The sequence below is a fragment of the Megalobrama amblycephala genome, linkage group LG15 (genome assembly GCF_018812025.1).
Source record: "Megalobrama amblycephala isolate DHTTF-2021 linkage group LG15, ASM1881202v1, whole genome shotgun sequence".
NCBI lineage: Eukaryota > Metazoa > Chordata > Actinopteri > Cypriniformes > Xenocyprididae > Megalobrama > Megalobrama amblycephala.
In genome coordinates, this window is record NC_063058.1 from 29,957,303 (window position 1) to 29,982,794 (window position 25,492).

Here is a 25,492-nt window from a genome sequence, read left to right on the forward strand (position 1 = left end):
GATCTACTTATAAAAAAATTAAGGAATCAATTATTTAATATGTCAATATGGAAAATACCAGTTGTTTTTGTTTTTTAAATTAATAAATTGATTTCTTAAGTTTTTACATTTTTTATTTTTACTTTTTTATTCTTAAATATTTAAAATATGAGGAAATAATAATAATCAAAAATAAGTTAAAAGATTAGTTCACTTTAAAATGAAAATTAGCCCAAGCTTTACTCACCCTCAAGCCAGCCTAGGCTTTGATTGACAGGCGATCTAACCAATCATAACGGCAAATCCGCTGTTATGTCCAACAAAGCAGTCAGGGGAGTTAGCAGATTAACGTTGTGGACTTGAACTTGAAAAATGTTGTGTACTGACGTCTTTCCACAACATTTCTGCTGATGTTCATTCATGTTTATTTGATGCTATAAATGAACTAGTCGGAAGAGGTGATCTGTGCATGTGCAGCTTGAGCCGAGGTGCTACAGCTGTCACGATACATTAAAGAGCCACAAAACGGTATTTGTTTATTTAAAAATGACAAAATATGAAATTTGAGACTTTGTTTCATATCAAAAGTAACCTGCTCTGTCTTGTCTGTCGACGCGTTGTCAGTGTCCTCTTTGCGATGCATTTTTCACTGCACGAGAACATGATGTGTGGTGTGAGAGTGGCATGGCTTGTCAGGCATAGCAATAGTAACTAAAGGGGGCGGGTCTTCGCGAACGGTCAATAGGGAAGGCATAGGATCGTAAGCTTTTTGAACTGCAGGAGATTGATACATTGAATGCGGAAGCGGTCTGGCAGAAGCTACATATTTTACTTCATAACTTGTTAAATATGGATATTTTTCTCACACAAACGCATCGCTTCCCTTCAGAAGGCATTTATTAACCCCCTAGAGTCGTATGGATTACTTTATGATGGATGGATGCACTGTCTTGAGCTTCATATTCGTTGGTATCGCTGTCATTGTAAAGCTCGGAAGCGTCAGGATATTTATTAATACCCTATACAAACCCGATTCCAAAAAAGTTGGGACACTGTACAAATTGTGAATAAAAGCAGAATGCAATGATGTGGAAGTTTCAAATTTCAATATTTTATTCAGAATACAACATAGATGACATATCAAATGTTTAACCTGAGAAAATGTATCATTTTAAGGGAAAAATAAGTTGATTTTAAATTTCATGGCATCAACACATCTCAAAAAAAGTTGGGACAAGGCCATGTTTACCACTGTGTGGCATCCTCTCTTCTTATTATAACAGTCTGCAAACGTCTGGGGACTGAGGAGACAAGTTGCTTAAGTTTAGGAATAGGAATGTTGTCCCATTCTTGTCTAATACAGGCTTCTAGTTGCTCAACTGTCTGAGGTCTTCTTTGTCGCATTTTCCTCTTTATGATGCGCCAAATGTTTTCTATGGGTGAAAGATCTGGACTGCAGGCTGGCCATTTCAGTACCCGGATCCTTCTTCTACGCAGCCATGATGTTGTAATTGATGCAGTATGTGGTCTGGCATTGTCATGTTGGAAAATGCAAGGTCTTCCCTGAAAGAGACGACGTCTGGATGGGAGCATATGTTGTTCTAGAACTTGGATATACCTTTCAGCATTGATGGTGCCTTTCCAGATGTGTAAGCTGCCCATGCCACATGCAATCATGCAACCCCATACCATCAGAGATGCAGGCTTCTGAACTGAGCGCTGATAACAACTTGGGTTGTCCTTGTCCTCTTTAGTCCGGATGACATGGCGTCCCGGTTTTCCAAAAAGAACTTCAAATTTTGATTCATCTGACCACAGAACAGTTTTCCACTTTGCCACAGTCCATTTTAAATGAGCCTTGGCCCAGAGAAAACGCCTGCGCTTCTGGATCATGTTTAGATATGGCTTCTTTTTTGACCTATAGAGTTTTAGCCGGCGACGGCGAATGGCACGATGGATTGTGTTCACCGACAATGTTTTCTGGAAGTATTCCTGAGCCCATGTTGTGATTTCCATTACAGTAGCATTCCTGTATGTGATGCAGTGCCGTCTAAGGGCCTGAAGATCACAGGCATCCAGTATGGTTTTCCGGCCTTGACCCTTATGCACAGAGATTGTTCCAGATTCTCTGAATCTTTGGATGATATTATGCACTGTAGATGATGATAACTTCAAACTCTTTGCAATTTTTCTCTGAGAAACTCCTTTCTGAAATTGGTCCACTATTTTTGGCCGCAGCATTGGGGGAATTGGTGATCCTCTGCCCATCTTGACTTCTGAGAGACACTGCCACTCTGAGAGGCTCTTTTTATACCCAATCATGTTGCCAATTGACCTAATAAGTTGCAAATTGGTCCTCCAGCTGTTCCTTATGTACATTTAACTTTTCCGGCCTCTTATTGCTACCTGTCCCAACTTTTTTGGAATGTGTAGCTCTCATGAAATCCAAAATGAGCCAATATTTGGCATGACATTTCAAAATGTCTCACTTTCAACATTTGATATGTTATCTATATTCTATTGTGAATAAAATATAAGTTTATGAGATTTGTAAATTATTGCATTCCTTTTTTATTCACAATTTGTACAGTGTCCCAACTTTTTTGGAATCAGGTTTGTATCTCAAAATCAAAATCTTCCTTTAAAAAATGTAAAAAAAAAATAACATAAAATGCAAAACTACAGTTACACATTTACACTTGATGATGTGCCTGATTTTCAAGACAATCAGTGTTTGTACTCATGGTGTGATTTAACAAAAGACTTTCTGAGTCGGACAGGAGGAGTCATTAACTGGCTGAGTCAACTTGTGACCAGACACAAAGACCTCTGACCCCTGGACCGGGCCGAGAGCCAAACGCAGCCCTCGCACAGATGCGTGCATTGTCCAGCGTGCAGCGGTGCCTTGTAGTTCTTCCAGCTAATGACGTTTGTGAGTGTGTGTGTGTGTGCATGTGTTCACAATACTGTAGATTTCATCCCTTCACATTCTCATAAACACACGTTACTGGACCAGAGATACTGTAAGTGCCACTAAATATTCTTTCTGTATTGAAATAAGTGATTGCCCCTTGACTAATCACTAGTGGGTCATACTAGTACTTAAACACAATGGCTATGTTTATGCAACTGGCCCACATGTTGTTTGTTATGTATATAAGGCAGGCAGTTCTCCAATCTGAGCTGTGATAGTGTGCATTAGAGCAAGTGAGTTATGTGTTTATATCCTGTTCTGCTGTGCAAAGGTCACCTTTCAAGACAGCAGCACTGCTTTGCGTTTGTTTTGTTGTCTAGCCCTTTCCAAGACACATATGTGAGAGTCAGTTTTTACATGAGAGTCAGGTTAAGACGGTTCAGAAGAAAGACAACAGGTTTTCTCATATGTAAAGCGTGAAGTATGCATGTTTCTCTCCTAGCAGATTGCAAAACAAACAGCAGTTCCCAGAGATGCAGTGGTGCAGGTGGGTCGGCGACTGGACGTCTCACCTCCAGACGCAGGTAGACAGGGGTGTGTCTGTTTGCATTTGAGTCAGTGTTTCAAAGAAAGCAAAGGACATGGCAGAGAATTGGAGTTAATGTTGTGTGACTTGAGGTCAAAGCGTAGCTACAGTTAACTTTGTTTTGGCAGAATGGCGGTTTCTTAAGTGCTAGCTTAAAGAAAAGGACTGTCTTAAAAAATATATGACAGACGTAGGTTAAAATAGCACTGAACCTGTGACATTATCACCCTGAATGAGTCGTTTCGGGGTCTGTGGGTCACAATCCGCAAGTATTTATTGCAGAAATGCAGTCCACAGGGCAAGAGGATGAAGATCGCTGTGACTTTCTGTTCAAGATCATCCTGATCGGCGACAGCAATGTAGGAAAGACCTGCGTGATCCACAGCTTCAAGTCTGGGGTCTTCAGTGACAACCAGCACAACACTATTGGAGTGGACTTCACCGTTCGCAGCATGGACATCGATGGGAAGAAAGTAAAGGTGTGTGAACTGATTTATGACTTACAATTAAATAAAGGTTTTCCAATTTCCCCCTTACATTCAGTAAAGAACTGTTCTCAGTAAGGCTGCATAGGTTGTATATATGTATGTGTGTGTACATATATATATATATATATATAAAACATCCATAGAATCTTTCCATTCCTCAAAAGGTTCTTCATAGTGGCAAAAGGGTTCTTTAGATTACCAAAATGTTCTTCACGCGAGAAACTCTTGTTATTAGTGACACCGGTGGCCGTTAAGTGAACTGCAGCCAGCAACTTATATTGCTCGCATTCGTGCACAAGTGATGTACAAAAGACTGAACTTGATTCAATGCTGCGATATATAGTCATGGTGCAGTTCTTCGCTTAGAAGTAAAATAATAAATAAAAAAATATGTAAACACCTTTGCAGTGATATATTGTGAACAAACATCCAGACGCCGCCAACGCTGCTAAGAGCGACGGTTAGATGAATATGTAAATATGTGCTGCACGATTTCCTCTCAGTAACATAATAAACACAACAAAAAGGACAGCGGTGAGAAAACAATTCACCGGCCTCATGTCGACATATGATGAGGTAATTAAAATAACACAGTTTTGATAGTTTGATTATAAAGTATATTTGAGACTATAGGTCTATAGACTATAGTTTGAATTAATCCCTTTTCTTTGGTTGACACATTGACATTACAGTACAAAATAGATTTTTCGGCATTATCCTGAATAGAGGATATGCACTTGAGGTCACCATCGATCGTTACGACTAAGGCCACGCCCACTGAGTGGCACAAAGACTGAGCGGCAACATTGGTTTTCAGCGCGAATGAAGCGAAAAACACACAAAACACATCCAAAATGGGAAAGAGCTTTGTGATTGACTGTACAAATAGATCTGACACAAAATTTGAGGTATATTTTTACAGACTCCCAAAAGCTACAGAAAAAAATAAGCAAATGGATCACTGCAATTCACAGAAACAGCTGGACTCCAGACAGAGAAATGTGGATTTGCAGTTATCATTTTGTCGAAACGATGGATTCTGTGGTAAAATCATACCCTATATATTGTATTGTTATATATTGTGTTGACAACTCATCAATTAAATATTTACCGTCTTATATTCTGCATAATTGGGTGTTTTTAAATAAACCGACAAAAAATATACAAGTTTTAGGACGATATGACGATATATAGGCTATAACACTGATATAAGTGATCACTCGGAATAAAACCTACCTATATTGTAGTTATATAAAGCGTTCACAGGCAGATTTTCTTTATGTGTTTCCCCGGTGTTGAAATCAGGCACATATAAATGTCAGGAAACACGACTCCTGGCTGCATGTCAATATCCATGGATTAGGTTTCTTTGACATAAATTATAAGGAACACTTTCGAGCCCAACCTTTAGTGTAATCGTTTGTTTTACTCGCGTTTTCGCATTAAATCCAGTCATGCAGCAGGTTCTTTTGCCACTCAGTCCAGCTGAGGGAGCGCGTTCTGGCGGGAAAGTGACGTCAATGCTTTAAATGTATTAAAATTTAAATGTATCATAAATGTATTTAATTGCATTTAAATGTATCATAAAACGGAAGAGAAGCTCTCGGGAGCGTGTTAACGTCATGTCGTTTTGATTTTCCCGGCAAAAACGTCCCGATCCCTTCACATAAATATCAGTCTGCAAGCTTTCATAGGCAACGTAGGAAGTAGGAGAACGTCTCTTTTTTTTCCCTTTTTTTTAAATTTTCGTTACAAGCTGTTCACACATCTGGAATAAAAATGTGATTATTACATGAAAATTCTTACATATGCAGTTTGTTCACTGAAAGCTTCTTTGGGCAACCAAAAATGGTTCTTCTATGGCACCACTGCAAAAAACAAAACAAAACAAAAAACTTTTGGAACATTTATTTTTAAGAGTGTGCATGTCTAGGAGAGACTATGGAAGCTTGCTTCTGCCACTGAATAAAAATCAGAATAAAAAAGGTAATTGCAACTTTTTATCTCACAATTCTTACTTTTTGTCCTCGCAATTGCAAGTTTACATCTCTCGCTTTTTTTCTCAGAATTGTGAGATATAAACATGCAACTGCGAGAAATAAAGTCAGAATTGCGAGATGTAAACTCACAATTGTAAGAACAAGTCAGAATTGCAAGTTAGAAAGAATTGTGTGAAATAAGGTCGCAATTGCATAATAAATTCAGAATTGCTCGATATAGTCGCAATTCTTTTTTTTCTCAGAAATACGAGTTTATATACTGCAATTCTGACTTTATTTCTCACAATTGTGTTTATATCTCATAATTCTGAGAAAAGAAGTGAGAATTGTGAGATAAATGTCACAATTATCTTTTTTTATTTTTTATTCAGTGGCGGAAACAAGCTTCCATAAGAGACACTGATAGGTAATTTGTGTTTTTTTTTTTTTTTTTTTTGTGATTGTGTCTGTCTGGATCTGTGTGGTGTTCTTGAGTTCAGATGCAGGTCTGGGACACGGCGGGACAGGAGCGTTTCCGCACCATCACACAGAGTTACTACCGAAGCGCCCACGGTGCCATGATCGCCTACGACCTGACCCGACGACCCACCTTTGAGTCTCTGCCGCACTGGATACAAGGAGTGGAGCAGTACGGAGCCGCCAATGTCGTCTTCGTTCTGATAGGTCAGAGCAGGGATTCCCAAACTTAAAATATTTAATATAAATTATTTACTCGAAGTACCCTTTATAGAATAAATATTTCAGGTTCATGGTTGTCTGATGTCGGTTGAAGTCGGCATGAAACGGAAGTTGTGATAGTCGTTTCTTCCCTATTGTGACGCATATCTGAGTAAACTGCTTCTCAAACAAGAACAAATGTAGGGCGGGGCTTGATTTTGTTCATGTTGAATTGATTGGATTGTTGTAGTTTGTTATTGGTCGATCTCATGTGAGTGACAAGCTGTCCCACCCTCGCACCAATAAACACTTCATCAGAGAAAAGAAGAGATATCTTATTTGTTATTAAATCTCCGTCAGGGTTATTTGCATCAAATCTTTGAAAGCTACTTGAGGCAGCAAATAAACTGGATATTCATGATCTGTTTTCCCTCCTGCAGGAAATAAGTGTGACCTGGAGGCGCAGCGGCAGGTGCTGTTTGAGGACGCGTGCACGCTGGCGGAGCGGACCGGTGCGCTGGCCGCCCTCGAGACCTCCGCCAAACAGTATCATAACATCGAGGAAGCCTTCGAACTGATGGCCCGGGAACTCATAGTACGACACGGAGGAATAGTCCATCAGGACAACCAATCAGATTCACAGACCGTTTACATGCACTCGGATTCTCATCCAATAGATGGAGGAAAACACCTGCAGAAGAGGTCATGTGACTGCTGACTGACAAGTTCATTCTATTGTTTAATAATAATAATATGATATAAACTCAGCAAAAAAAAAAAGAAAAAAAAAAAAGAAGTCATGCAAGCATTTGCATTTTACAAAATTACATTTAAAATACAGTATCCTGAAAAAAGGACGTTTCCTTTTTCCTGAGTTTATATATAATTAATAATTATTTATTAAATATTATATATATATATATATATATATATATATATATATGGACAAAGATGCTAAAAACAGTGGATATGATGTAAAAACAAATCAGACATCTCAGAAAATATAATGTTGCATTTAATGAATGAACTTTGTAAACATTATATAAGTACAATATTACAGTTTACCTCTTATGGGACATTTATTCTGCAGTAGATTGTGTACAGTACAATAAAATGCATAAAATATTAAAAACATTATGTCATTAAATGCATTCTTTGTTCTTTCGTAACACAAAACAATATATTTAAAGGACTAGATATGAATTCAGTGATTTGTGTGTTAAAGTGTTCAAAACAAACAAACAACAGACATAACGCAGCTTGTTAGACAGAACAATTGAACAAAATGAAAAACACATTTGTAAAAGTTGAACTACTTGATCACATCGGAAAATACAGTACGACATGATGCCCAAAACGTCCTGTACATAAAATGGTTAGAAAAATATTGCAAGTGTATCCTGTGTGAATGGCTCTTAAGAGGTACAGTGTGTTACAGCAAACCAAAGAGTTCATATTTAAACAAACTAACTGAGGTGTACGTGAACTTTAAAAACAGATATATCAGAGAACACACATATAAACAACATATTGGAGGAAAAAAATGAACGTCCTCCTGTCAATGGCATTGTGTTGTTTCTTCATTAACTAGTATGGCTTCACTCACAGATGAACATCTTTCCTTGCTGCGAGCGTTTAACCTTGTGCTTGTGAAAGTACTGAAAATAAAAGTTCCAAATGTTTTTGGTTTTCACAGCGATACCATAGAAGAACCATTTTTGGTTCCCCAACGAACCTTTCGGTAAACATTCTAAAAAGAACTTCTTAGTGTGAAGAACATTTTAACAATCTTTTTTCACTCTAAAGAATCTTTTGTACAGTGGAAAGGTTCCATGGAACCATCAATGCCAATAAAGAACCTTTATTTTTAAGAGTGTATCATGCTGAATCTCCTTCAACACTCAGTTTGAGCTCGTGACAATTGCTTGAGGATTTGTCCTTTCCCAAATGGTGCACTTGTCTAGATGTAAACGTCATTCAAACTCTTCAGTCTTACATCAATTGCTGCATTTAATTCAAATCACACCGATCTTTGCTCGCATTGCACATTGCCGTGCGGTCACATTTACAGTTCTTCTGTGAATTTTTGTGGCCAAAATTCAGTCATTTCAATATGAATATATGTGATTAGGAATATTGCGCAACGAGTTCAAATTGGTCACACAGATTCGCTGCGTTGACCGCTGCTTGGTTTGTCACACTAACAAATTAAATTAGCCTAAATTAAATCTGTTCATCATATAAAGCGATCGAGTCACTTCGGAAAATTTGGATTAAACCACTTGACCCATATGGATTCGTTTTACGATCTCTTTACAAACTTTTTGAAGCGTCAAAGTAGTAGTTGCGTAGATGTCAATGGAGGGGCAGAAATCTCTCAGATTTCATCAAAAAGATCTTAATTTGTGTTTTGAAGATGAACGAATACAGGTTTGGAACAACACGAGGGTGAGTAATTACAATTACAATTGCAGTGTAAGATCTAAAGTAACATTGTAACAAAGTCTCAAGTCACAATTACCATTTTTTACTCTAAAGTAGAAAAGAGCTTCAGTTTATGCAGTTACATAGAAGTCAAATTTTATGCTAATGGAGTTCAGTTAAAAACAACAAATCGAGCATTGCTTCATACATCGCTACTCTACTGACAATAGATAGTTGCCGCACCTTTAAAATTACCTTATTTATGTTATAATGGCCTTCCATATTTGTTCAAAAGCAAAACATGATTTAAATTAGAGAGAAAGCCACCAAAAATGTCATGCTTGAGTATTTAACAAATAAAATTCATAGCAATCGAATAACTAGAGCTGTAAAATCGATTAATCATGATTACATTACGCATCTAACATAAAAGTTTGTGTTTTTAAATATATATATATGCGCTTGTGTGTATAATAGTAATAGTAATAGTATAATAGTATATTTACACACACATATACCATGTAAAAACAACTTATGTTAGATGCGATTAATTGCGATTAATCGATTTTACAGCCCTACAAATAACACATGATATTTGCAAGTAAAATCATTTTAGATAGACGGGCAAAATAAAATGGCTCAAGTAGCTCCAAACCGTGTTAAAAATTAAAAAACCCAACAGAAATTAGAAGGCGCAACTAACACTTCCTGTGTAGACAGCTTCAGTGATTATGACAGGACTTATTCTGTTCTGACGTGTCGTGACGCACCGTGAGTAGATATGGCATAAAAGATGGCGTTTTACTGCAGCGGCCAACCCTCCAGCTGGAAGACCAGCTCCACTCCATCCCGAACGTCATGGACGATGAAGGAAGGCTGAGTCAGGCTGGGGTCGAAGCGGAAGTCCCGGTGACCGTGGAAAATCCGCTGCTCCGTGACCGTCTGCTCGGGGTCGGAGGGCAAGTCCTGTTGGTCACGGTTGTAGACGCCCGTGCAGACCAGGATGGAGCTGCAGCCTTCAGGCAGACGGTGCTCGAACGAGCCTCCCACCATCACCTGTCCGGAACATTTGGCATCGTCGGACGCTTCGCACGCCAGGTCTCCGGTCACCTGGCTGGCCGAGCCGCCCTGCGCCTGCACCTGGGCGCGGCTGCGATGCATCGCTTTGAGGTAGCGGTTGTAGAGGTTTGCACCATAAATATCAGCCATGGGGTTGTCACTATGAGAGAGATACATGTGCATCAAACGTTTAGACCTCTACAAGAAAATAGGACGTGTGTCAGTTCTTAAAGTGACAGCAGCCTAATAAACCTGCTGCTGTTTGTGTCATTAATGTTAATAAAGGAGCAAAAGACAGAGAAAATCACTCACTGCTCTTGACTGAATCACTTTTGTAGCTTAAATAAGGATTAATCTATTTGCTTTAGTGGGGATGCACGATATATCAGCCACCATATCAGTATCAATATCAATTTTTATTACACTCCTGATTTTCTAAAAGTTTTTTACAGCACATGTTACAGTCCCAAGCCCTGTTCAGATCGATTGAAATTTTACCATGCAATGATCAAAAACATGCTCATGCATATTAATTTGACCCAAAGCAAATCAATATGACTCACCCAATGGCGTAAAGTCTCTCGACGGGGCGGGTCCAGCCCAGTTTCTCGGCCTGTTGTCTAATGAGCAGTTCGGCGTAGTTGTAAGTCACAACGCTGGGCTTCCCGATCAGAGCCTCGTACTTCAGCTCACAGCCTGTTATCTTCTTATAGATGCTCTCCAGGCACACGAGGAACATGCCGTGACCAAATCTAGCGACAAATGAACATCAATCCTAGTTAATTCTGTGTTTAACTAACAGCCACTAGAAAAAAAATATGGTTGCATGATAGTTGATCAAGTCAACATAAAATGGCATTTACAACCCATTTTTTACTTCAGTATTCTGTTGAATTTCTGAATGCAACAAAAAAATGGATTTTATCAATCAAGGGATTTTATTAATCACGAAGAATAGCATTTATTTGAAATAGAAATCTTTCGTAACGTTATAAATGTCTTTACTGTGACTTTCGATTAATTTAATGAACCCTTGCTGAACAATATCTTCCTGACTCTCACCGAGGGTTTTTGGCTTCGGCCATCCACAGCAGATCCATATTGCAGGCCAGAACAGGGATGTGTGGGTAATGCAGTGATGTCACCGGGTTTCCTGGCCTCCCATTGGTCAAGAGCACATCAACAATCAGTTGTAAGTTTGTCTCCCACCTGATAGGCTCACCGAACAGGATGACAGCTTCAAAGTGACAGTAAAAACAGATGTGAGCGGACACAGATCTCAGGCAGAACAGAAAGTGAAATGAGACTTACCATCTATTGTTGGCAAATTTTTCGAAGGGGGAATCTGAATAGGAATATGAAGTACATTATACAGTCAGAGAGAAGGAACATTTGCCTTACAAACACAGCTAATAACAAATGCTAAATTCTCCAGATATTATCGTTTCTACTCACCATGTCTTTGGGTCTGCGATGGTGATCCACCACGTCCAGGAGAGGATACGCCTCCCTTAGCATGTCAATGGTCACAACGTTCTTAAAACCTACACTGGAGTTTATTTTGTCAAGGACATATTAAGATATAAAAGCCATTACACACATATATATTTATACTACGGAGCTGTTGAATGCTTGAATCTGATTGGTTGACAGACATTCTGAGGTGTGCAAATATTAAACATGTTTACATGCACACAAGTACGCCGATAACTCACAAAAATCAGCTTATTGTCCAGGTTTACATGCAAACCAATAACCTGACAACGCTTCGGAGCACAATGAATCTTTTGTGTCAAATCAGCGGTTCGGATCGCCAAAGTCACATGATTTCAGCAGTCTGACACGCAATCCGAATCATGATTCGATACGCTGATTCATTTGTGCTCCGAAGCTTCATGGAGCAGTGTTTTGAAATCGGCCATCACTAAATAAGTCGTTATTTTGTGTTTTTTTGTCGCACCAAAAATATTCTCGTCGCTTTATAATATTAATATTGAACCACTGTACTCACATGAACTGATTTAAATATGTTTTTAGTACATTAATGGATCTTGAGAGAGGAAATGTCATTGCTGGCTATGCAGGCCTCACTGAGCCATTGGATTTCATCAAAAATATCTTAATTTGTGTTCTGAAGATTAAGGAAGGTCTTACGGGTGTGAAACGGCATGAGGGTGAGTAGTTTTGCAACATGTCAGCGGGAAACGCATATATAATTTTTATAAAATTATTTTTATATTACTAATTCATTATTTATAGCTATTTTATAATTATAGTCATTTATATCAAGGTAAAGGATACTTCTGTGCAACTTCCACCACGGGTCCCTGTCCGGACACCAGCACGCACAGGTCATGGAACTGAGTGAAAACCCTCAGAGGACTGTGGGACAGCACCACCTGGTCTGGTGACACCTGTTTGGAGAAATCAAACCGCCCTGTCTTACTCTCAGACACTGTAAACAAATCAGATGTTGTGTTGAAACTACCGAGAGTGCAAATGAAGCAGCCTGTGGTCAGGTTTTGTGGTCAGGTGTCTCACCTCAACCTCCAGAAGGTGAGACAGCTGCTCGGCTTTGGTTTGCCGCAGAGAGTTCCCGGCGTTCGTCACAAACACCACAGGAACCTTGTATTTTCCATCGCCGTCCACCAGGTTCCTAAAACACTGTTTAGCTGCAGGGATGGGCGTCCGTCCGCGTACCAGCACTCCATCGATGTCAAACAGAAGGCCAAACAAGTTGCGGTCCTGTTCACAGACATCCTCAAAACAAAAACAATCACAACTTTGTTAGTACTCATACTCTTTCAAGTGACACATAACACTCAGTTTTTCTGGAGAAATCTGAGGTCAAAGGTCTTGATCAAGGTCTCAATGGGGATTTGAACCTACAACCTTCAAGTTGCACATCAAATTGAGACTCAAATTGAACCATAATGCCACACCATCCCACTAATGACAAGTCGTTTTCCTTAGACTGTTTTCGGGTCATTGACAAATAAGGTGTAAAAAAAAAAAATGGAGATATAATTAATTTTAAAGTTTTATTAAGTGTTAACAATGAGATTATGTGGTTTTTATAATCAATTAACACTGCTTTTGTCATCTTTTACAAAAATTTGTCACCAAAAAAGTCATTCGGTTTAACCAAAATTTCGGTTTTACCGAATGACACTTTTGGTTTTACCGAATGACGATATTTTCAAACAATGCTAACAGACTGATATCTAGCTAGCAAGAGGACAATCAAACATATTATATTTAGAACAAGTTTTAAAATATTACAACATTTTCCATGTTTTATAGCAGTTGTACCGAATGACCTGGGGCCCATTTCAATAAGGAGGTTCAACCAACTCTGAGTTAAAGGTGCCCTAGAATTAAAAATTGAATTTACCTTGGCAATAGTTAAATAACAAGAGTTCAGTACATGGAAATGACATACAGTGAGTCTCAAACTCCATTGTTTCCTCCTTCTTATATAAATCTAATTTGTTTAAAAGACCTCCGAAGAACAGGCGAATGTCAACATAACACCGACTGTTACGTAACAGTCAGGATCATTTATATGTACGCCCCCAATATTTGCATATGCCAGCTCATGTTCAAGGCATTAGACAAGGGCAGCCAGTATTAACGTCTGGATCTGTGCACAGCTGAATCATCAGACTAGGTAAGCAAGCAAGAACAATAGCGAAAAATGGCAGATGGAGCGATAATAACTGACATGATCCATGATATCATGATATTTTTAGTGATATTTGTAAATTGTCTTTCTAAATGTTTCGTTAGCACGTTGCTAATGTACTGTTAAATGTGGTTAAAGTTACCATCGTTTCTTACTGTATTCACGGAGACAAGAGCCGTCGCTATTTTCATTTTTAAACACTTGCAGACTGTATAATTCATAAACACAACTTCATTCTTTATAAATCTCTCCAACAGTGTGTAATGTTAGCTTTAGCCACGAAGCACTATCAAACTCATTCAGAATCAAATGTAAACATCCAAATAAATACCATATTTACGCGATTAGACATGCTGCATGACGAACACTTTGTAAAGATCCATTTTGAGGGTTATATTAGCTGTGTGAACTTTGTTTATGGTGTTTAAGGCATGCGCGAGCTCCGGGGGAGGGGAGCATGAGATTTAAAGGGGACGCAGCCTGAATCGGCGCATATTTAATTATGCCCCAAAATAGGCAGTTAAAAAAGTGAATAAAAAACTAAAATCTATGGGGTATTTTGAGCTGAAACTTCACAGACACATTCAGGGGACACCTTAGACTTATATTACATCTTTTAAAAAGACGTTCTACGGCACCTTTAAAACTTGAACTCTGAGTTGACTTACCCTGAAATGGGAAACTCTTGAGTTTTCTGTTTCAGAACAGCTGAATTGAGTTAGTTCAGTCGACTCTGAGTAGGTTGACTTGGAGTTAAGCGCATGCACTATGAAAAGCCATCATCAATGGAGCTCCGATATTACGATTCACCATGGCAACGGCACGTGACAAATAATAACAGAGTGTAAATGATTTTATCATTATTAAACACTCGTTTGGCTATTTACTTCCACTTTTCGAACATTTTCTTCATTTTTATTGAAAATAAATGCCTTTCTGGTGTGATATGTGATGGGAAAAGGGAGAATAGCGAGCTTGGCAGAAGGCGGATTAGAACCCCGTCAGTTAATTCTCCGCACCCAACACACCACTGCAGCCACAAGAGCGTATGTTAATTTTAACCTCGTCTGACATTGGTGGGCGGAGCTACTGTAAATTTGCACTTAGTAATAGACACTCTGAATAATCTTGTTTTCAATTTGCATTAAAGTCCCGTTTTTCGTGGTTTTTTGAAGCTTTGATTGTGTTTATAGTGAGCAATATAACATGTGTTCATGTTTCGCGTGTAAAAAAACACAGTATTTTTCACATAATTTACTTATCTGTATACCGCTGTTTCCACGGTCATAAAAACGGGCTGATGACTTCCTTGTTCTATGAAGTCCCTCCTTCAGAAATACGTAACGAGTTCTGATTGTGCCAGCGGTTCCTGTGTTGTGATTCGACAGCAGTTTAGCGCATCTTGCCCAGAAAAGTCACGCCTCTTTACCATAACGTGGAGATGCACGCGCTCAGTGTTACTGTAAACATGTCTTTAATTTTACCCTATCAATTTGAGCCGGAATCAGACCCGGTGATTGGACTGCGGGATGAAAATAACAGCGTTTCGACGACATGGCGACAAACACACTCTACAAACGCAACTCTTGTGTATTCCTGTGGGCGGAGGTTAGTCAAAAAACTGTTTAAGTGACGTCATTAAAGAAGGAAGTAGAGGGATGTAGTCCAAACTGGCCGTTCGATGTAGGCGACTTCTGTTAAATAAAATATCTCGCTTGGCATTGAACTTTGAGCTTTAAAATTTTACAGATTTTATTTATACTCTAACAACAACATTACACACTAACTAAAGTTTGAAACATGGGATCACGAAGAACGGGACCTTTAAGATTATTTTTATTACCACACTGGCAGATATTGATAATTTTACTTAAAGCTGCTGTCCGTAACTTTTTTTGCGTTCAAAATTTACAAATATTATATAATGAGAATTTACAACATGAATCCATTTTCTAAACCGTGTTTTTGTCTTACCCTGAATCATTATGGTACACTTATAATAAGTGTTTATATTCGGACTATTTCAGACCGGACTGGTAGGACTCGCCGCAGAGTATCACAGTATCTGCGTGACTCGCCATAGACATACACGGAGAAAAGTAGCTCCGGCTACAATGTTTCTCCGCAAGACGCGTGCAGTTCTGTTTATTAACCACTAGAGGGCCAAAAATCACGGACTGCAGCTTTAAGTAAAATGCACTTAATTTAGATCCCCCAGGAAACAAGACTAAATATCTTATATCATTGTTGTATATGCAAAATCCATCTTGATTTAATAAATTTTAGATATTTGTACTTGAAATAGGACAAAAAATACTCAGTACGAAAAGCATTTTTGCAGTGTGAATGAATGATTTAACTATTTAAACATCACTTGCACTTTAAAAAGGGGGAGGAGACCGAAGGAAAATCTGGGTTTACCGAAGAAAACCTGCTCCTGACCAGGTTAGTATAAGTTACCTCTCTTTCAGAAACAGGCTTGACTTAACCTGCTTTCTCGGGTTTGACATACCTCCCATTCTGAAACGGAAAACCCAGAGTTTCCCTCATTTCAGGGTTAACATACTCAGAGTTTTCACTTAACCTCCTTTCTGAAACAGGCCGCTGATGTTTCGGGACATGCGTATGAGCAAGAGAAAACATGAATTTTTCAAATAGTTAAAAGAAAGTTAGTTACTTTTACTTCTACACATAATTTGAATACCATTTTAGACTATATTGATGTTATTAAATCATGCCAGAGTAAAAGATATATATTATACATTTATACATATATATATACATTTATTACATTTTAAGATATTTTAATCACAAATGAAGTGGCTGTATTGGCCTTGGGACGGTCAAACCAAATGACCTTTTGACATTTCAACATCTTTAAAATACCTTTATATGTAATTAAAATATAATTAAAACCTTTTGGATTTAATAAAAGAGATCTAGTTGTACATATTTTGGATATCATATCTTTGTTTTTTATTATTATTAATAAAGCCTTTGGACGAACAAATGACCCGTCACGTCATTGACCCTTTCACATTTCCAGCAAAAGGAAAGTGAAACCTTGAGTACATTCACTCACTCTTACTGTGCTTTTTACAGGAAAACATCCCACAGTAAAGAAATCCAGGTGAAAGTTCATGTAGATCAATTGCAAAAGTGCCATTCACTTGCTAAATATAAATGGCTGCATATATTTATATGGTAACACTTTAGTTTAGGGTCCAATTCTCACTATTACTATGATATTGGCTACCTTACTAACTAATACTAAACAGTAATTAGAAGTATAACGAGGCAAAAGTCGTAGTCAATAAATAGATAATACACTTTAAACTAAAGTGTGATTATATACACTATAATATGTGCACCGAAAATGCTGACTAGATAGGCAGCTCACTGTGTTTTGAAACACAGCCCAAAACTGACTAGAAACTCACAACAAACGCCTTTTATAACACATAACACCACTCGTTTTGACGTTATCTGGGCTGTTAGCTGGTCCACAATTATTAATGAGGGTTAAAATCTGAATAATACTAATGCTAATAATAATAAAGAGCATGACTCACAGTGCTGTAGCGGCGCTGCGTCTGCGCAAAAGCAGCTGCATTAGTGACTTTCCTGCTCAATTGCACGCCTCTCAACCCGATTCTAAACATATTCAAGTGGGAAAACATCTCTGAAGAAAAATAAACGCAGAAACGAGACTATGTTTCTACTTGAACCTGAGCATGACTCCTCCTGCACTGCTGCTAACATTAGCTAGCATGCTATTAGCAGCTGCCAAACATGTTTTTCTAGCTCTAAAGGGCACGCAGGGGATCCGTGTATGGCTCTTATCTAAATCGATGCATGTGTGTTGGTGTGTGTCAGCAGGAAAGGGTGTAGAAGTGACAGGCGCCTGCTGCTGCTGGAGACTGACGCTAGTGTTGTTGTTGTTGCGCAGACTCAGAGCGCGCTCCATTGGACACAGACACTTCCGGTTTGTAACCGGCGTGTTTTTAAAACGAGCAGCGAGTGAACGCGCACAGAAGGTAAATAATACACAAACATGTATTTTAACACTTGAATATGATTATAACTATGATTTTATAATGTGAACATGAGGTTAATATTAGAAATTGCAGATGTGGTCAGCTAGTTAGACCGTTATTTTATATATTTTGATTTTATTGTACAATAATAACTATTTACTGCACATCTGACTAATAAATAAAGTGACTAAAGTTGATTATTTAATCATATCGTTCATTTATTGGTCCAAATAAACCTGTTTGACGCTTTGTTCGTTGAAACGTCCCACCGCAAAGCGTCACTGTTTACATGACAACCATAAGCGTGATCATATTAGGGGATGTTTTATGAATCTTGATCTATTGGATGATTTTTTTGATTTACCTTAATTTTAGAGTAGAGTTTGATCACTTACAGCTCATTATATTCAGGTAAAATGTAAATAAAATCATAATTTTGTTTATTTGCTTTCTATTTTAAAGGGTTAGTTCACCCAAAAATGAAAATAATGTCATTAATTACTCACCCTCCACACCCGTAAGACCTTCGTTCATCTTCGGAACACAAATTAAGATATTTTTGTTGAAATCCGATAGCTCCATGAGGCCTCCATAGCCAGCAATGACATTTCCTCTCTCAAGATCCATTAATGTACTAAAAACATATTTAAATCAGTTCATGTGGTTCAATATTAATATTATAAAGCGACGAGAATATTTTTGGTGCTCCAAAAAAACAAAATAACAACTTATAAAGTGATGGACGATTTCAAAACACTGCTTCATGAAGCTTCGGAGCGTTATGAATCTTTTGTGTCGAATCAGCTGTTCGGAGCGCCAAAGTCACGTGATTTCAGCCGTTGGCAGTTTGACACACGATCCGAATCATGATTCGATACGCTGATTAATTACGGTCTAAAGCTTCCTGAAGCAGTGTTTTGAAATCGGCCATCACTAAATAAGTCATTATTTTGTTTTTTGGCGCACCAAAAATATTCTCGTCACTTTATAATATTAATATTGAACCACTGAACTCACATGAACCGATTTAAATATATTTTTAGTACATTAATGGATCTTGAGAGAGGAAATGTCATTTCTCCCTACGCAGGCCTCACTGAGCCATCGGATTTCAACTAAAATATCTTAATTTGTGTTCCGGAGATTAACGAAGGTCTTGCGGGTGTGGAACGACATGAGTAATAAATGACATTATTTTCATTTTTGGGTGAACTAACCCTTTAATGTTTTGAGTGCACCACATTAAAGTCTTTTTATTATTATTATTTTAGGCCATACACACTGTGATGATGGATTCTCCTCCTACAAGAGAGCATAAAAGGTAAATATAATTTATATTTACACTGATTATCTCACAAAAAAAAAAATCAAAGGGAAACATATTTTGTATGAAGAAAATGTAATTTCTTTTATGACCATTAAATGATTAGTTCACTTCTAAATGAAATTTGCCTGATAATTTACTCACCCCCATGTCATCCAAGATGTTCATGTCTTTCTTTCTTCAGTCGAAAAGAAATTAAGGTTTTTGATGAAAACATTCCAGGATTTTTCTCCTTATAATGGACTTCAATGGGCACCAAACGGTTGAAGGTCAAAATTACAGTTTCAATGCAGCTTCAAAGAGCTTTAAATGAGACCAGACGAGGAATAAGAGTCTTATCTAGCGATATTTGTTTTCAAAATTCATTATAAATCATCATATTAAAATGATTTCTGATAGATCATGTGACACTGAAGACTGGAGTAATGATGCTGAAAGTTCAGCTTTGCATCACTGAAATAAATTATATTTTAAAGTATATTAAAATAGAAAGCCATTATTTTAAATTGTAATAATATTTCACAATATTACCATTTTTTCTGTATATTTGATCAAATAAATGCAGCCTTGATGAGCAGAAGAGATTTCTTTTAAAAAACATTAACACTATTGTTGACCATATGCAGGTATGAAGCATGTCTGAAATTTGTAATGACACACTTTTAAGTGCTGCTCCTCTTCCTCTCTCTGTGTCTGGATCAGTCCAGAGCTCAGGCCGCAGCTCGAATCTCCGCTGCCCTCCATCTCTGAGCGTCTGGCGTACCTGCGGCCGTCCCGCGAGCTGCTGGAGTTCTACAGGCAGAAGGTGGCGCAGTTTGACGGAGAACACGATGACCTGCTGCAGATGCTGGAGAAGTACCGGAGCACCGCAGAGGAGCAGGTCAGCGCTCTTCACCTGGATCATGTTTCTACTGTCACTGTTGGTGCTTGTCCGTGTAATGTGTGTGTTGTTGTGCAGCATAAGTTGCAGTGGGAGGTTCGTCAGCGTGAGGAGGAGATCGCGGAGCTCCAGAACGCTCTCAGTGATATGCAGGTGTATCTGTTCCAGGAGAGAGAGCAGGCGCTGCGACTGTACGCCGAGAACGACCGCCTCAAAATCAGGTCAGATGTCTGACATCATTATAGCACAAACATGATCACTGAGAGGAGCACAAGCTGAAGGCTTCATTTACTGTCACAGAGAGCTGGAGGACCGGAAGAAGATCCAGCATCTTTTAGCGCTGGTGGGGCCAGATCCAGGCGAGATCACGTATTTCCATCGCGAGCCTCCGAATAAGGTTAAAAGAATACAAAGCAACCTTACTGTGATGTTAAATGGCCATCTGTGAAGTGTTATGCTTTATTTCGGTCTGCAGAGTTTTCATGAATTCAGTTATATTTAGGTCACAATCCCTCAAAAGAAGATCCAGCTGAGATCACATGAGGAATCAAAGGCAGCAAAACCAAGACCTGTATATGCAAAAGGTTTGCTTTCTTTAAATGTTTAGTTGTAGAAGTTGCAGAGCTAAAATATTGATTAAATTAAACAGATTTATGGGTAAATTGATACCTTCATGTTATTTTAGTTCACCCAAAAAAGAGACTTCTGTCATCATTTACTCATGCTAAAGTTGTTCCAAATCTGTATGAGTTTCTTTTTTCTGCTGAACACAAAAGAAGATATTTTGAAGAATATCAGTGACCAAACAGATGATGGAAAAAAAATTCTGTGAAAGTCAGTGGGGACCATCAACTGTTTGGTTATCTTCTTAATATCTTCTTTTGTGTTCAGCAGAAGAAAGAAATTCATGCAGGTTTGGACCAACATGAGGGTGAGTAAATGATGACAGAAGTCTCATTTTTGGCTGAACTATCCCTTTAAGGACTCATCTTGAGTATAACATGTGGCATTTTCAAATAACAGGAAGCAAGAAATCGTCAAAAGAAGAAGATACCACAAGTTCAGAGCAGTACAAGAGAGACAACCAGACATTACTGCTGCAGGTGTGTGTGTGTGTGTGTGTGCAAAATCTATTTCACGCATGGGTTAGTTCATTCAAAAAGGGAAGAGAAAGACATTTTTGAATAAAGTCTTTATTTTTGTTTTTCTTCAAATCTCCCCTTGCTAATTCTCTCTCCTCCCCCATCATGAGTGGACACACCCCCTACTGCTGATTGGCTCTCTATCCACCCCTGTTATGAGTGGACATACCCCCTACTGTTGATTGGCTCATTCTCTCTACCCCATCATGAGTGGACACGCCCCCTACTGCTGATTGGCTCACCCTCTCCTCCCCTATCACGAGTGGACACGCCCCCTACTGCTGATTGGCTCACCCTCTCCTCCCCTATCACGAGTAGACACGCCCCCTACTGCTGATTGGCCCACTCTCTCCTCCCCCATCACGAGTGGACATGCCCCCTACTGCTGATTGGCTCACTCTATCCTCCCCTACAGCTGATTGGCTCACTCTCTCTCCTCCCCCATCATGAGTGGACACGCCCCTTACTGCTGATTGGCTCTCTATCCACCCCTGTTATGAGTGGACATACCCCCTACTGTTGATTGGCTCATTCTCTCTACCCCATCATGAGTGGAAACGCCCCCTACTGCTGATTGGCTCACCCTCTCCTCCCCTATCACGAGTGGACACGCCCCCTACTGCTGATTGGCTCACCCTCTCCTCCCCTATCACGAGTGGACACGCCCCCTACTGCTGATTGGCCCACTCTCTCCTCCCCCATCACGAGTGGACATGCCCCCTACTGCTGATTGGCTCACTCTATCCTCCCCTACAGCTGATTGGCTCACTCTATCCTCCCCTACAGCAGATTGGCTCACTCTCTCTCCTCCCCCATCATGAGTAGACAGACACGCCCCCTACTGCTGATTGGCTCACTCTCCTCCCCATAATGAGTAGACAGACACGCCCCCTACTGCTGATTGGCTCACTCCTCCCCCATCATGAATAGACAGACACGCCCCCTGCTGCTGATTGGCTCACTCTCCTCCCCCATCATGAATAGACAGACACACCCCCTACTGCTGATTGGCTCACTCTATCCTCCCCTACAGCAGATTGGCTCACTCTCTCTCCTCCCCCATCATGAGTAGACAGACACGCCCCCTACTGCTGATTGGCTCACTCTCTCTCCTCCCCATAATGAGTAGACAGACACGCCCCCTACTGCTGATTGGCTCACTCTCTAACCTCCCCCATCATGAGTAGACAGACACGCCCCCTACTGCTGATTGGCTCACTCTCTAACCTCCCCCATCATGAGTAGACAGACATGCCCCCTACTGCTGATTGGCTCACTCCTCCCCCATCATGAATAGACAGACACGCCCCCTACTGCTGATTGGCTCACTCTCTCTCCTCCCCCATCATGAGTAGACAGACACGCCCCCTACTGCTGATTGGCTCACTCTCTCTCCTCCCCCATCATGAGTAGACAGACACGCCCCCTACTGCTGATTGGCTCACTCTCTCTCCTCCCCATAATGAGTAGACAGACACGCCCCCTACTGCTGATTGGCTCACTCTCTAACAACCCCATCATGAGTAGACAGACACGCCCCCTACTGCTGATTGGCTCACTCCTTCCCCATCATGAATAGACAGACACGCCCCCTGCTGCTGATTGGCTCACTCTCCTCCCCCATCATGAATAGACAGACACACCCCCTACTGCTGATTGGCCACAAGTTTGTTGTGCTGCTCATGCGCTCATTTCAAAAACTCAGTAACAGTCTTTGGTTTCTCAGTCGACGAAAAGATCCTCTTTAGCACCTTTAAACACATTTCATATATAGTTCAAAAAATGCTCAGTGTGTTGAATGGATGTTGTTCCTCCATGAGTCCAGGTGGAGGCGCTGCAGGCTCAGATGGAGGAGCAGACGCGGCTGGCTAAAGAGCAGGTGGAGGCGCTGCGGGAGGACAGACGCATTCACCTGGAGGAGAGACAGGTACAGCACCAGCGGGACCAGGAGAGAATCACAGCCCTCACCGACAAGTAAGTTCATCCCTCCTTCTGTTTCAACAAACAAAGTATCAAACCCGAGCCCGACTCTCTCATCTCGCGCGCTCAGACTCCAGCGCACACAGAATCTGCTGCACGAGAGCACGAGGGATTTCCTGCAGCTGAAGTTCGAGAGTCGAGCTCACGAGAAGGGCTGGATGGTGGAGAAGGACCGTCTGCTGCGAGAGCTCGACTCCTGTCAGGAGCGACTGCGTGAGGACCGCAGCTACCACGAGCAGCGTCCGTCAGCGGAGCCGCTGTTCAGCGCACAGCACAACCACGAGAGCAGCCAAACACACCGGGACGAGATCAGGGTCAGAAATCTGTTTTTTTTTTTTTTTTTTTTTGAGTTTGATCATGTCTGAGGTGCCTATTTCTCCTTAGGGATGTGCTGGAGGAGACTTTACAGAGTGCTCACCTCTTGCATTGTCAATACAAGATCATCAATTGCCTCAATTTTCGGTCAAGATCTTGTATTGACAATGCATGAGGTGAGCACTCTGTAAAGTCTCCTCCAGCACATCCCAAAGACTTTCAATGGACTCAGAGGCGACGATTCATGTGTGAAAATGATTCTTCATGCTCTCCGAACCATTGTTTCACAATTTTAACCCTGATGAATCTTGACATTGTCATCCTGTAATATGGCCATGATGTGTCTTCCTACATTGTTGTTTAAGAAATGAAAAGCTACACACTCCATCTTTAAGGCTTAAAAGAACCGTTGCCAAACATAAAACATGCTAGAAACATAATAATCACTGTAATAATGATCCATTCATAGATTCTTAAGTATTTGTCTTAAGTTTTAGATTTAGTTTTAGTTTAGTTCCCTATTATTAAATAATAAAGACAGTTATATATTTAAAGACTCTTACCGTTTCTCCTTGATCTGTTAAAACACGTCTTTATCCAGCTCTCACAAGTGTTTTTTTTTCTCCCAGCAGGCTTTGCAAGAGGAACTGAAACAGGCTCATAAACTGGCTGACATGTACCGAGATCAGTGTGTGAATCTGGAGACGGACCTGTCCCAGATCAGAGAGGAGGGCGACGTGGGCCGAGAGATCTTCAAAGTACGCAAATATACTCTTATTTCTTAACCACACTCATGTATGCATCAATGCTTTGATTTCTGTGACGCACAAAAGAGTCCTAACAGCAGCCTAAACATGCTAAATATCTCCTTAAAAATTCTCCATTAAAAAAAAAAAAGTAATATCTGGAAAGACATGAGTGTGAGACGCCTTTGAAAATAAAACTTTTTCATGTTTTACTGAAGAGTTGAGGTGGCTTAAATGTCAAACTAGCTTCTGAATTTTGAGTGTGTGTGTTTAGGAGCGCTCTGACAAGATGGCCAAACGTCTGCAGCTGATGACTCAACGTTATGAAGCTCTGGAGAAGAGACGAGCCATGGAGATGGAGGGATTCAAGACCGATATCAAACTCCTGCGGCAGAAAGTCAAAGATGTGGAGAAACATCTCTTTAAAGTCAGTCATCTCTCTCATTTGTCTCTTCTGTACCGTTTATATGCCTCCTGAAAAACAGTCCCACAATGAAATTCTCTGATATCATTATATATGAAGTTGGCAGATGCAGTTAGTCAATCATAGTATCATTAATAGAGCAAATCTGTTTAAAACTATGCAGATTTTGATGGCTGTCTCTTTCACTAGTTGACGCTCAACGTGGGCCCTAATCAAGACCTGGCGATTCTCCACGAAGTGCGACGGACCAACAGCCGCACGGTAAAGGTCCAGGATGAGCTGAAGAACCTGAAGGCCAAAATCTACAAACTGGAGAACGATCTGAGATTCTGCTGAAGACTCGTCATGTGGATTAATATAGGCATTGCATATGGAAATATGAACTCTATCCGCTCAGGATCATATTGTTGGTCCCACATTATGTTCTTCTTCACACTGTTTTACCAAATATCCATCCATTCCGTTGAGTTTTATGATTTGGAGTATGAAGAACTCCTGAGACACAAGACTCGATGAATGATTCAGAAGAAAGTCTTACAGCTGAGTGTTTGTTTGTGCTGTTTCATTTTCTATATTAGATAAATAAAGGTTGATTTTTGTATTGATTATGACATTGATCACTGAGATAAACACAATATAAGGCCCATCATTTTATAGCCTTTAAACATCATAATTCTCAAGATAAAAACAATACTGAAATGCTTGGAAGAGACTGTACATATTTCAGTTGACAGAAAACTAAAACACAGATAAATCTGATCAAAAACACGTCATATTTTACAAAAATATTTAATAAAATGTAATTTAATTTAAAAATAAATGAAAAAATTATTTTATATATAAATATCTAAA

At 39.7% G+C, this 25,492-nt stretch overlaps 3 protein-coding genes across 3 annotated transcripts; 2 read left to right on the top strand and 1 right to left on the bottom strand.

Moving 5' to 3' along the window:
- The first annotated feature begins 3,253 nt into the window (after positions 1-3,253).
- On the top strand, positions 3,254-7,594 carry LOC125247094 (ras-related protein Rab-19). Its single transcript, XM_048158273.1, has 4 exons — positions 3,254-3,477; positions 3,770-3,958; positions 6,447-6,630; positions 7,065-7,594. The coding sequence occupies exons 1-4, from the start codon at positions 3,427-3,429 to the stop codon at positions 7,340-7,342; spliced, it is 702 nt and encodes a 233-aa protein (XP_048014230.1). The 5' UTR covers positions 3,254-3,426; the 3' UTR covers positions 7,343-7,594.
- Positions 7,595-7,621: 27 nt separating this feature from the next.
- Positions 7,622-17,498, bottom strand: hdhd5 (haloacid dehalogenase like hydrolase domain containing 5). The gene is made up of 8 exons (XM_048158272.1): positions 17,365-17,498; positions 12,649-12,867; positions 12,409-12,521; positions 11,563-11,656; positions 11,419-11,452; positions 11,170-11,344; positions 10,671-10,859; positions 7,622-10,267 (listed from the first exon to the last, which is right to left on the bottom strand). The coding sequence occupies exons 1-8, from the start codon at positions 17,470-17,472 to the stop codon at positions 9,850-9,852; spliced, it is 1,350 nt and encodes a 449-aa protein (XP_048014229.1). The 5' UTR covers positions 17,473-17,498; the 3' UTR covers positions 7,622-9,849.
- Positions 17,499-17,526: 28 nt separating this feature from the next.
- ccdc77 (coiled-coil domain containing 77) lies at positions 17,527-25,245 on the top strand. The gene is made up of 12 exons (XM_048158271.1): positions 17,527-17,829; positions 19,101-19,150; positions 19,856-20,033; positions 20,112-20,254; positions 20,334-20,430; positions 20,536-20,617; positions 21,057-21,136; positions 23,001-23,149; positions 23,226-23,469; positions 24,103-24,228; positions 24,491-24,643; positions 24,830-25,245. The coding sequence occupies exons 1-12, from the start codon at positions 17,527-17,529 to the stop codon at positions 24,974-24,976; spliced, it is 1,752 nt and encodes a 583-aa protein (XP_048014228.1). The 3' UTR covers positions 24,977-25,245.
- The last annotated feature ends 247 nt before the right edge of the window (positions 25,246-25,492 follow it).